This window comes from Salvia splendens, chromosome 22 (assembly GCF_004379255.2).
Source record: "Salvia splendens isolate huo1 chromosome 22, SspV2, whole genome shotgun sequence".
Taxonomy (NCBI): domain Eukaryota; kingdom Viridiplantae; phylum Streptophyta; class Magnoliopsida; order Lamiales; family Lamiaceae; genus Salvia; species Salvia splendens.
In genome coordinates, this window is record NC_056053.1 from 2,245,324 (window position 1) to 2,257,887 (window position 12,564).

Below are 12,564 nucleotides of genomic sequence, written 5' to 3' on the forward strand. Positions count from 1 at the left end.
CACCACGTCTCTCCAAGTACACAAGTGGTCCTCCATCTTAGCCGTGCTATCTGGTACAGCCACGAGCTCAGCTCGTGTAAGGTTGGCTCGTGTGGAGTGAGTTGAAGTGGAGCTGTCACAATCCTTCTCTCGTGCACGGCACACATCTTCACTCTCACATTGCTCATCCACCAACTTCACATTACAAGCCATAGCTCGGCCATCTCTGCATTCACTTCTAATATTATCATGATTTATGAAATGCAATAAAATATATCAAAGTATACAGTTTTTAATGTAGTCACACTAATCACATGTTTTTGTTTGCATCAAATTCAATAATTGTCAATGTAATGATGCTTTTCTGAATTAATAAATCATATACTTAAAGAATGAATATCCATGAATCATGACCATTGAATAGCCTCTAGTGATTCAATTTCAAAACTAATCTCAATCGACCCTTTTACTATTAGTTTTTTGGATGTATGTCATCTGTGTATAACATTACATAAATGATTATTTAAAAAGTCATAAGATCACAATTTAAATAGTATAATATTTATTAAATAGTTACCTTTTAGTGAGTTCCATAGCTAGATAAAAACATGACATGTTCAGAAAGTATAATTTTCTATTGTAAACAACAAAAAGAAAGGTACAATATTATATGGCATGATCTACAATAAATTCATAACTTATGCGAATGGTTTTGTGGTCCTTAATTTGAATGTCATTCAATACGAGAATTTCATTTAATTTTCTTAACCAATTAATCACATATCACGAGTTCAAGTTCATGGTGTCACGGTTTAGAGATGCAATATGATTCACAAAATTAAGCTTATATGAATTGCCCCCATTCAATGTACAATTAATCAATTATTCATATGTCCCTACAAAAAATAGTCCTAGGTGTTAGTTCAATCTTTATTAATCTGCGATTAGATTTTTTTAGTTAAAAGAGGTTGACTGACTTATTATTATTTATACGATTATTTATTTAAAATTAAGTTGTAAGATTAAATCTCGTGAACAGAATATAATATAAATTGAGATAGTATAATATTTCAATCTGAACATTCTCGTAATATACCGAACATATTCATGAAGATTAGAGATTAATTATATAAAGGAAAATATTATCAGCAACTAGCTAGATGTATATAAATACAATATACATTATTTTTATATTAAATCGGTCGAATCCACACGTGTGGCGCGACCGATTTTATTCGTGACGGCCCATGTGGGGGTGGGCCTGTGGGGTGGGTTAAGTGGGCCATTTTTTGTTTCTACAAAGGTATTTTGAGCCTAGTCTGATTAACCCCCGCATATAATTTACTATGTCTGAAATTTATTCTGTAAAGCAAGTGTAAACGATTGCATCACATCTCACTGAAATTGGGTAGAATAATATGATTGAACCTAAAATGCTCTGTAGTCCGTACTATGCAAGTTGATTTTGTCTTTGATTATTTAGTTCGAGAAATATTAATTATGTTCTTGTTTTGGTTGTTGTTTAATGTATAGTTTGTTGTTAGCCAGCTTATTCATTCCTAATTTATTTATTTTCCAAATAGTCTCACTAAAAAGGAACGAAAAATTAGATAAATTGTCGAAATCGATGCTAATGTGCTTATATATTTACCAAAAATTAAGCCTAATTAAATAAAACTAAATGATTACGGACTAGTAGCTTGCTTTTAGTTAATTTTGTTATAAACATATTTACGATGAATAATTGAAGCATATTCATAATCATTCTTTCTTCTCCATTCACATATAAAGAAATGGATAAATCACCATAGAGTCAAATTTAGAATTCTTTAATCAGAATTATCAATGATTTGAAGGTTGAATAGGAGCCATTAGGTGATTTAATTTGAAAATTTTAATAATTGTGTTTGTCCCCTAACAATCTTTGGAAAAAACAAATAATTGAAGCATAGCCGTAATCGTTTTTTCTTCTCTATTCATACACAAAGAAATGGATAAATCATCCATAGAGTACTATTCCAAGTCAAACTTAGAATTCTCTAATCAGAATTATCGATGATGATAAGGTTGAATAGTAACCATTAGATGATTTGGAAAAAATATCACAAATAGTCCAATGTTACTATTTTAACTTTATTTTTTGGATTAAAAAAAACTTAATGCTTGGAGTTATTTTCAACCTTCTTCATTTACATACCAAATCAGTAAAATAGGGATAGATAAAGAGAAAATAATTAGAAAGTTAGTTCGAAAAAGCTCAGCGTAATAAACTCAGTAATTTTGAGCACAATAATTCGACAACATTGGAATCGGCTCAATACAATTACACTATAACATTTTGTATAATAATTACTCATTCTGTCCCAAACTACCGGAACTGTAATGGACTGTATTCCATTTCAGGACATCCCAAACTACTTGCATTATATATATATGCTCCCTCCGACCCATTAAATATGAAACATTTGGGAATTGGCACGGGATTTTATGTAGTGTTGTTTTGTGAGTTAATGAAGAGAGAGTAAAGTAAGAGAGATAAAAAAGTAGAGATAAAGTTGTTTACATTTTAGGAAACGTTTCATTTTTAATGGGACAATCTAAAAAGGAAAACATTTCATTTTTAATGGGACAAATGGAGTATATTTTTTTCTACAGAAACTCTATTATCTTTTTCTTTCTCTCTCCTACTTTATTTTATTTTATTTTATAGTTTATTCACCCTCCACATAATCTTTAAACATCGATTTTTAAATTACACGGTCAAAACAATCATCTCAAATAATTTGAGATGAAGGGAGTATTAGTTAGGAGTACAAACATAAGAGTGTGGGTGAGATGAAGAGAGTATTAGTTAGGAGTACAAACATAAGAGTGTGGGTGGGCGCCACTGCTGGAAGCATGAAGCCGCGGCGGGGAAGGGGGATGGTGGCGACGCCGCAAACGCTGCGTGGAAGGGGTGGAAGGGGCGGGTTGGCGGCGACCGGCACGGTGGACCCGGCTGTAAAATTTTTTTATTTATTTTTATTTTTTCTAAATTTATTTCTATAAAATATCTATTCCCAGTTCATTTTTTTCACTCCATTTCATTCTATTTATGGCTGTGGCGTGGCTCTCTATTGGACTGGACAAGTTTTTGTGGCAGTGTAGGTATTTTCGTGGCAGTGGCATGGCTGTTCCGTGGCTCGTATCCTCCACTGTGGACACTCCAAGCCATAAAATGATGGTAAGGAAGCCCACATTAAATCCACTCAAACTAGTTTATTGTATCAATCCTCAATCACACAATAACTTGAGCCAAAAAAGTAGAACTTGGTTTTGGCTGACAATTATGGCCATTTTAGCCGGTTCTTTAATTTCGTTGGCGGCGAGGAGGAAGAAGAAGACTAAGCGCCTGGCTCCAGGTCCAAGAGGGATCCCTATTCTGGGACATCTACACAAGCTGGGGAAGAATCCTCACCATGACCTGCACAGGATTGCCAAAGACCACGGCCGAATTATGTATATGCAATTTGGGTTCGTTCCAAACATCATCGTTTCATCTCCTGAGGCAGCTGAGCATTTCCTCAAGACACACGATCTTGTTTTTGCCAGCAGACCACCTCATCAGGCTGCTAAGTATCTCTCATGGGGTCAGAGGAATCTGGCATTCGGGGCTTACGGTCCGCATTGGTGGAACATGCGCAAGCTATGCACCTTATTTTAGTATTTTAGACTGTCATCCGAAATTAGGTAAAGTTCAAATATGGAAAATTTTAAATCAATTATACACCATTAATAATGTTAGTCAACGCAATTCCCTAATATTATTTCCACTACTTTCTTCTCTCTTTCTTATTTTTTTCTCATTTCTTTACTTTACCAATTTCACATTAAAATCTGTATCATCTACTCATTCCTTCCCATCTCAAGTGATTGACTGTTTTTCGGCACGTGTTTGGGGAAAATGATAATATATAGTTAAACTGGAGAGAAAGTAAAGTAAGTAAAAGAATATTGTAGATACGACTCTCTTCTATTTTATTTTCTCTCTTACTTTACTTTCTCTTCACTTTAACTATGTATTATCATCTTCACAAAACAACGGCCAAAAAGAAATATATTCTACGGAGGGAGTCACCCTTACTTTATTATGATCACCTATTTTAAACATTCTTTATCTTTTCTACTTTATTCATTTTTTTTTACTTTTTTTAACACAATTTTTTAATATCTGTTATTTTATTTTTTTTGAGGTGGAACGGTATTTATTTTTCCAAGCGCAAGTTGCAAAGCCGCCCAAATTATCGGCGGCAACGCAAAATATAATTATGCAAAAAATGACATTAAGATTTAAGACATAGACATAATAAGTCAAAAAATCGTTTCCATTTATTATCTCGCCTATAAGAAATATTAATATTTTTTTTTTATTATCAATGATTTTCAATTTCCGAAGTTAGTTCTGTTAAGTAAGTGTGAAAAACAATAAATTACTAGTTTATTAATATTGCACCTAAAATTGGTGGTTTATGAGTTGTTTTTCTTCTTGAGTATTTATTACGAGAAATATTAGATAATTAGATTTGTTCTTTCGGTTTGTTGTTCAATGCATAGTTTGATTTAGGAATTTGTTTGTTCGTTAGCTAGTTTACATGTTCCTAACTTATTTATTTTTCTAGTAAGCAATAAAAAATGGAACAAACGATTAGATAAATTTGTTCTATGTCGACATCGATCAATAGTGGTTTTAGAAAATAATTTTGAATCAATAGGAGCGAACGAACGAAATGAGAAACAGATTTTTCCTTGAAATTGTGGTTTCACAATGAAACTTTACCAAATCTCAAAACGACATAGTTTGACGATGTCTTCTTTAGAAATATTTTATATATATTAGAGTGACCATCAACAACCCTAGTATTTTCAGCCGACCCTTAATCGTCTTTGCTATTAAGAAAAAGGTACTAAAATGGGCCAAAATCCAACAAAAATGGCAAATTGTTGCCATTATTCAAAATAATTTGCTACCATTGCGCAACGAATCCATGTGTTCGAAAATTTGCTTTGCAGTCATTTGATTGAATAGAAGAATAATTAAAACATATTAATCATTTTTAGAGGAGTTAGGATCATCATTTTGTCAATGTGGGAGAAAGAGTTTCAATACGTCCACTATTGTTAATCATGAAGGTGGGCAACACGAGTTTAGGTACGTAACTGATATAGTAGGAAAAAATTGGTTAGGATATTGTAAATGGACTTAGATATAAAAACTTATTAAAATAGAAGCCACAAATTTTTATTGACGGCCCAAAATGAAAAATAAGACTATTTATTATGGACAGTATTCCCGTTACCTAACTCTTCCACGCGTACTTTTAACTCTTCTTGTCTCACATATAAACACACACATTACATACAATCTCTCTTTCGTGCTATCTAAGCGACAATTTATTAACCGAAAGGCATTTGGTAGTTGAGATCAAGACTATCAATGTGATAGTTTAAACATAAATTTCAATTAAAATGATCGAAATTTCAATTAAGCAGATGGATCAGTAGACATTAAAAGATGGTAGGCAAACCCACATTAACATTAAATTCATATACATGGAAAAGACGTAGCAGAATTGATATGAATGGAAACACACATCTATAAATCCATTCAAACAAGCTTACACAGAGATCTATCAGTACTCAAACCCAATAAATTTAGCAAAAAAAAATGGAACTTACTTGGTTATGGCTTACGTTTGTGGCCATTTTAGCTGTTTCTTTGGCTTCGTTGGCTACGAGGACGAAGAAGAAGCTGCCTCCAGGTCCAAAAGGGATCCCTATTCTGGGAAATCTACACATGCTGGGGAAGAATCCTCACCACGATCTGCAAAGGATTGCCAAAGACCACGGCCCCATTATGTACATGCGATTTGGGTTCGTTCCAAACATCATCGTTTCATCTCCTGAGGCAGCTGAGCTTTTCCTCAAGACACACGATCTTGTTTTTGCCAGCAGACCACCTCATCAGGCTTCTAAGTATCTCTCATGGGATCAGAGGAATCTTGCATTCGGGGCTTATGGTCTGTATTGGCGCAACATGCGCAAGCTATGCACCTTGGAGCTGCTCAGCACCCTTAAGATCAATTCTTTCCGGCCTATGAGAAGGGAAGAGCTTGCTCATTTCGTTGAATCTCTCAAGGAAGCATCCCGACAACATGTTGCTGTCGATCTTAGTGCCAAGGTCGCATCCCTGATCGGAGAGATGAGCTGCAGAATGGTGTTCGGTAAGAAATATGACGACAAAGACATAGATGACAGAGGCTTCAAAGCGGTGATCCAAGAAGTAATGAAACTAACAGCGGCTCCCAATTTGGGTGATTACTTTCCTTTCCTCGGAGTCTTGGATCTGCAAGGGCTGACAAGGAGGATGAAGGTAATTGCAAAAGTTTTTGATGTTTTCTTTGAGAAAGTTATAGAAGACCATGTTCGAGCAGGGGATCGTCCTGAGCAGTCCAAAGATATTGTTGATACCATGATGTCGATAATGCAAAGTGGAGAAGCTGAATTTCAGTTCGACAGACGTAATATCAAGGCCATGATGCTGGTAAGCACATGGTCCAGTGAATAATTCTACATCTTTTTTGAATAAACATATGCTCAGTAATAAGTTGATGACGAATTTCATTTGCAGGACTTGCTCGTAGCTTCAATGGACACAGCAGCAGCATCGGTTGAGTGGATACTCTCCGAACTGTTGAGAAATCCAACAGTTATGAAGAAGCTACAGAAAGAGTTGGAACAAGTGGTGGGATTGAAGAGGATGGTTGAGGAGTCTGACCTGGACCAACTCGAATATCTCGACATGGTTGTAAAGGAAAGCTTTAGGCTGCATCCAGTGGCTCCGCTGTTGATTCCTCACTATTCTAGGGAAGACAGCAAGGTTAATGGCTACGACATACCAAAAGACTCAAGAATACTCGTCAACACTTATGCAATTGGGCGCGATCCAAATGTATGGAGTGATCCAGAAATGTTCATTCCGGAGAGGTTCACCAGCAGTGACATTGATGTTAGGGGACAACATTTCCAGCTCCTCCCATTTGGCGCTGGGAGGAGAGGTTGCCCCGGAATCCAACTGGGCTTCATCCAAGTTCGACTGATCGTGTCACAGTTAGTCCACTGCTTCGATTGGCAGCTTCCAAATGATATGACGCCAAAGGAGCTGGACATGGATGAGGAGTTTGGCCTTGTTGTTTCAAGGGTCAATCATCTCATGGCAATCCCCACGATTCGGTTGCAGAACTAGCTTTTTAAGCAAACTTTTATGATTTTGATTCCTGAAAACAATCTACATAGAAGCAAAGCAAGACAAGCTAATAAGTACTCAAAGCCAGGCTATGAGATATCAAAATTATTTCAAGTCATGTTCGATTGTTGCATAGTTGTTCAGTTGAAATATGAAATCATTAATTATTTAATTATGCATTTGAGCAATACATGTATTCTTCTTTGATTATGTTCAGCACAAGCATTTTATCCCAATCATGTACAAACACAATTTAGAGTAAGATTATAACAGATGATTATGGCCAAATTATAAAAAAGTGTTAGTAGTCTGAACACAGTTTCAAACTCCATTTATACAATGGAAAAACCTACAGTTTTCAATATCCCCAAAATATAATGTAGCTAAATTAAAGCTGAAGTGTCAAGTAAATATTGAACAACTGATCTCAAATTTTACAAACTTTTGTCTAAGTTTAGGTTTTACCACAAATTTAAAACTTGAATATAATTATACTAAACTTTTTTTCCAAGCACAAGTTGCAATGCTGCCCATAATTTGCTGCAAACTTGCAAATGGAATTTTTTTTTAATTTTGTATGAGTTGTGTAAATCTGAGATTATGTGTTTCGATTATGGAATAAATGACATTAAGATTTAAGACAGGGACATATTAGGTCAAAAATCGTTGCCATTTATTAAATTAGTACACAATTTCAATCATATACTACAAATATTCTAGTTCCGTCACGTAATCAGCATCTCAACAAATTGGTGGTTTCTGTGAAATATTAATATTGCACCTAAAATGGCAAATTGTTTATCATCATTCGAAACATCAAGCTTTACTTTTGAAAAGTTAAAAACATTTTTATAGTAATATTTTAAACTTCCTAATAAATACGCATACCATTGCGTCACAAATCCATGTGTTTGACAGTTTGCTTTTAAATAATTTGATTGATATATAATTAATTAAAGCATGTCATAAATCATTTTTTTGTCCATTGATATAAGGGAAATGAATAAAATGAAATCCGTAGAACACTTTTCTACCTTTTTTTTCCGTTTTTAGTAATACAGACCCCACATTCCACTTAACTTTTATACTAACAATCTATTATAAAAAATCCATTATAAAACTAATAAAAAATAAGTCTCACATTCCAATTACTTTCTCCCTTACCTTTTTTCCACAAAGTCAAACAATTTCTTAAATTCCGAACCGAGTCCAAATGGTTCTTCAAATGGCTCAATACAATACCACTACAGCATTTTGAGCAATGGAGTACTAATCAGTAGCCATTAAAGGATGGTATGCAAGCCCACATTAAATTCATATATATGGAAAAAGACATAGCAGAATTAATATGAATGAAAACACAATCTATAAATTCATTCAAACAAGCTTATAAGAGATATATCAATCCTCAATCAAACTATAAATTTAGAAAAAAATGGAACTTACTTGGTTTTGGCTTACGGTCGTGGCCATTTTAGCTAGTTCTTTGGCTTCGTTGGCAACGAGGACAAAGAAGAAGCTGCCTCCAGGTCCAAAAGGGATCCCTATTCTGGGAAATCTGCACATGTTGGGGGAGAATCCCCACCACGATCTGCAAAGGATTGCCAAAGGCCACGGCCCCATCATGTACATACGATTTGGGTTTGCTCCAATCATCGTCGTTTCATCTCCTCAGGCAGCTGAGCTTTTCCTCAAGACGCATGACCATGTTTTCGCCAGCAGACCACCTCAGCAGGGTTTTAAGTATCTCTCATGGGATCAGAGGAATCTGGCATTTAAGGCTTACGGATCGTACTGGCGGAACATGCGCAAGCTATGCACCTTGAAGCTGCTCAGCACCCTTAAGATCAGTTCTTTCCAATCTATGAGAAGGGAAGAGCTTGGTCTTTTTGTTGAATCTCTCAATGAAGCTTCAAGACTACACGTTGCTGTCGATCTTAGTGCCAAGGTCGCCTCCCTGACCGGAGAGATGAGCTGCAGAATGATGTTTGGTAAGAAATATAAAGACAAAGACATAGATGACAGAGGCTTCAAAGGTGTGGTCCAAGAAGTGGTGAAACTAATAGCAGCTCCGAATTTGGGTGATTACTTTCCGTTCCTTGGAGTCTTGGATCTCCAAGGACTGACAAGGAAGCTGAAGGCAATCACAAAAGTTTTTGATGTTTTCTTTGAGAAAATTATAGAAGATCATGTTCGAGCAGGGGATCGTCCAGAGCAGGCCAAAGACATTGTTGATACCATGATGTCCATAATGCAAAGCAGAGAATCTGCGTTTCAGTTCGACAAGCGTAATGTCAAGGCCATTATGCTGGTAAGCACATGGTCCAATGAATAAATCTACATCTTGTTTGGATAAACATTTGCTCAGCAATAAGCTGATGACGAATTTCATTTGCAGGACTTGCTCGTAGCCTCAATGGACACAGCAGCAACATCGGTTGAGTGGATACTCTCCGAACTGTTGAGAAATCCAACAGTTTTGAAGAAAGTACAGAAAGAGTTGGAACAAGTTGTGGGATTGAAGAGGATGGTTGAGGAGTCTGATCTCAACCAGCTCGAATATCTCAACATGGTTGTGAAGGAAAGCTTTAGGCAGCACCCAGCTGCTCCGCTGTTGTTACCTCACTATTCTAGGGAAGACAGCAAGGTTAATGGCTATGACATACCGAAAGGATCAAGGATACTCATCAACACATATGCAATCGGGCGCGATCCAAATGTATGGCCTGATCCGGAGAAGTTCATTCCGGAGAGGTTCATTGGCAGTGACATTGATGTTAGGGGACAGCATTTCCAGCTCCTCCCATTTGGGTCTGGGAGGAGAGGTTGCCCCGGAATCCAGCTGGGGCTCATCCTAGTTCGACTGATCGTGTCACAGATAGTCCACTGCTTCGATTGGCAGCTGCCGAATGATATGTCGCCTGAGGAACTGGACATGAATGAGGAATTTGGCATTGTTGTTTCAAGGGTTAATCATCTCATGGCAATCCCTACCTTTCGGTTGCAGAACTAGATTATTAAGCAAACTTGTAAAAATTTGCTTCCTGAAAATAATCTAAATAAGACAAGCTAAATAAGTAATCACAGCCAGGATATAAGATATCAAAATTATTTCAAGTCAAGTTCAATTATTGCATAGCTGTTCAATTTAGAGTAAGATTATAACAGATGATTAGGGCCAAATTATTAAGAACTTAGTAGGCTGAGCACAGAACAATATGATTAACAATTCATCAAACACATTGCGGGCGATCTTAAATAGGCATACATATACCATTCCAAACATCCCCCACACACAAAAAACCTTCACACAGATATCTAAAATCTTAATTCAACAACGCAAAGAGGTAAACAAACGACAAATTTACCTTCAACAGTGGAGATAGAGAAAAGCCCAAATATCGCCCTCGTTTTCAACTTTCTAGCAAAGCAAGCCGAAATCAGTGTATAGATGAATTTTCTTGTTTGGTGATATTTTTAATGATAAAATAAAAATAAAAATAAAAATAAAAATAAAAATAAAAATAAAAATAAAAATAAAAATAAAAATAATAAAATTTAATATTAAATGATTAGAATATTGGGGCATCGCCGCAATGCCATACTATTAGAGCATCTCCAATGGTTCTGGACAAACCATAGGCTAGTCACAACTCCTCCTGCCACATCATCAACACTTAAAAACTCCTCATGTCACGTCATCAGGACAAGCAACTAGACAAGCAATAGGCTATCAATAGGCTAGCCCCAATAAACAAAATTATAAAAAATAAATAATTACCAATCACACAAAATACGAAATTAAATTTACGACACAGATACGGGAAAATTCAATAATGACGTGCGAATGAAAATGACGTGCGAATCGCGTATATATAGTGTTTCGAAAATTAAATAAAAAATAAAAAAATGTTGGCCGATCGCTCGCCGTTCGGGAGCCTGCAATGGCGGCCAGCCGATCGGCGAGTGCATCGGCCAGCGCCCGAAAATCGGCGTGCGCTCACCGTTTTTCTCGCCGATTTGCCGCTTGCTGGCTGCAATGGTTCGGCGAGCGGATCGGCCAGCGCCGGGAATCGGCTAGCCGGTCCGCTCGCGGCCATTGTGGATGCTCTTAGATGCATATATCTCAGCCATATTATCTTAATCCAATGATTAATAAAAGTACACATTACTAATTAATAAAAATTGCATAGGGTTATTTTTGGAAATAAACTCCGTTCCCATATTATCACATACACATTCCATTCACGCATTATCTATTATCATTATCTCTCTCTATGCCGATCTCTGGCAGCCACTGTGATGCGTCGGAGGCGCTTCGATGGAGGAACGTGGAGCTAGAGAGGAAGCTCCGGAGCATCCTGGAAGGAGAGGAGAGCATGGAGGAGGAGTTGCGGATGACGTGGCAGCACATACGGTTGGTGGAGGAGCGGCTCTGCAGCGAGCTTGACGAGCTGGAGGCGGAGGCTGTCGATAACGCCATGGAATCTAGGGCTCAGATCACGCTTCTTCTTATGGAGAAGCTTTCTGCTTCTAACGAACTTCTTCAATCTCTCTCGCTCAATAACCTCTCTCACTCAATAACCTCTCTCACTCAATAATGTCCTCACACTCAATAATCTATCTCTATCTTTGTAGTTCTATGCGTGTGATGTAGTTAGAGAATGAGTAGATTTATATTTTGTAGTTTCGTTTGGATTTGAAATCATTTGGATTTTTAGGATTTTCCGTGGGATGAATTGTTGTAACGGAGATGCAGATCTATGTATTGTGGCGTTGTTGATCGAAGATTGAGCACTTTCAAACATAATTAGATCACTTTGAACTCATTTTTAATATAGTGATCAAATACGTGTTCATCTGTAAATAAAATATAATTCACTATAAAGCCAATACAATTCACTATACACAAAATATACTTCACTATAAAGCCAATACAGTTCACTATAAACACAATATAGCCAATACAGTTCACTATTAACTCAATTAACTTCACTATAAACCTAATACAGTTCACTATACACACAATATCTTACTTGTGTTTAGTACACTGCGTAATCTCCACGTATTAATCACGCATTTTTCAAGCTTGATACAACACTTTAAGACATGATTTGGTTCACTTTTATCTTATTACTACAGTTCACTCGAAATTAAAGATAATATATAATGATATGAAAACACGTTAGAGTGGAGTAATTATTAGTTAAAGTGATATGTATAGTCTTTAAAATGAAGCATATGTGTTAATGTTACTTTCTATACACAATAAAGCCAATATAGTTCACTATTAACACAACATA

At 36.3% G+C, this 12,564-nt stretch overlaps 3 protein-coding genes across 4 annotated transcripts; all 3 read left to right on the forward strand.

Moving 5' to 3' along the window:
* Window positions 1–2,867: 2,867 nt before the first annotated feature.
* On the forward strand, window positions 2,868–3,811 carry LOC121787186 (cytochrome P450 71AU50-like). Of its 2 annotated transcripts, none has more exons than XM_042185845.1 (2): window positions 2,868–2,979; window positions 3,122–3,811. In XM_042185845.1, exons 1-2 carry the CDS (start codon window positions 2,878–2,880, stop codon window positions 3,680–3,682), a joined length of 663 nt encoding a protein of 220 aa, XP_042041779.1. In that variant the 5' UTR covers window positions 2,868–2,877; the 3' UTR covers window positions 3,683–3,811. The 2 variants fall into 2 exon arrangements, 1 of the variants encoding a protein (XP_042041779.1); XR_006047290.1 differs by having other exon boundaries at window positions 2,899–2,979; window positions 3,110–3,811.
* Window positions 3,812–5,536: 1,725 nt separating this feature from the next.
* Window positions 5,537–7,436, forward strand: LOC121787181 (cytochrome P450 71AU50-like). The gene is made up of 2 exons (XM_042185840.1): window positions 5,537–6,559; window positions 6,647–7,436. Exons 1-2 carry the CDS (start codon window positions 5,684–5,686, stop codon window positions 7,259–7,261), a joined length of 1,491 nt encoding a protein of 496 aa, XP_042041774.1. The 5' UTR covers window positions 5,537–5,683; the 3' UTR covers window positions 7,262–7,436.
* Window positions 7,437–8,696: 1,260 nt separating this feature from the next.
* On the forward strand, window positions 8,697–10,623 carry LOC121787182 (cytochrome P450 71AU50-like). The gene is made up of 2 exons (XM_042185841.1): window positions 8,697–9,572; window positions 9,660–10,623. The coding sequence occupies exons 1-2, from the start codon at window positions 8,697–8,699 to the stop codon at window positions 10,272–10,274; spliced, it is 1,491 nt and encodes a 496-aa protein (XP_042041775.1). The 3' UTR covers window positions 10,275–10,623.
* Window positions 10,624–12,564: the final 1,941 nt, after the last annotated feature.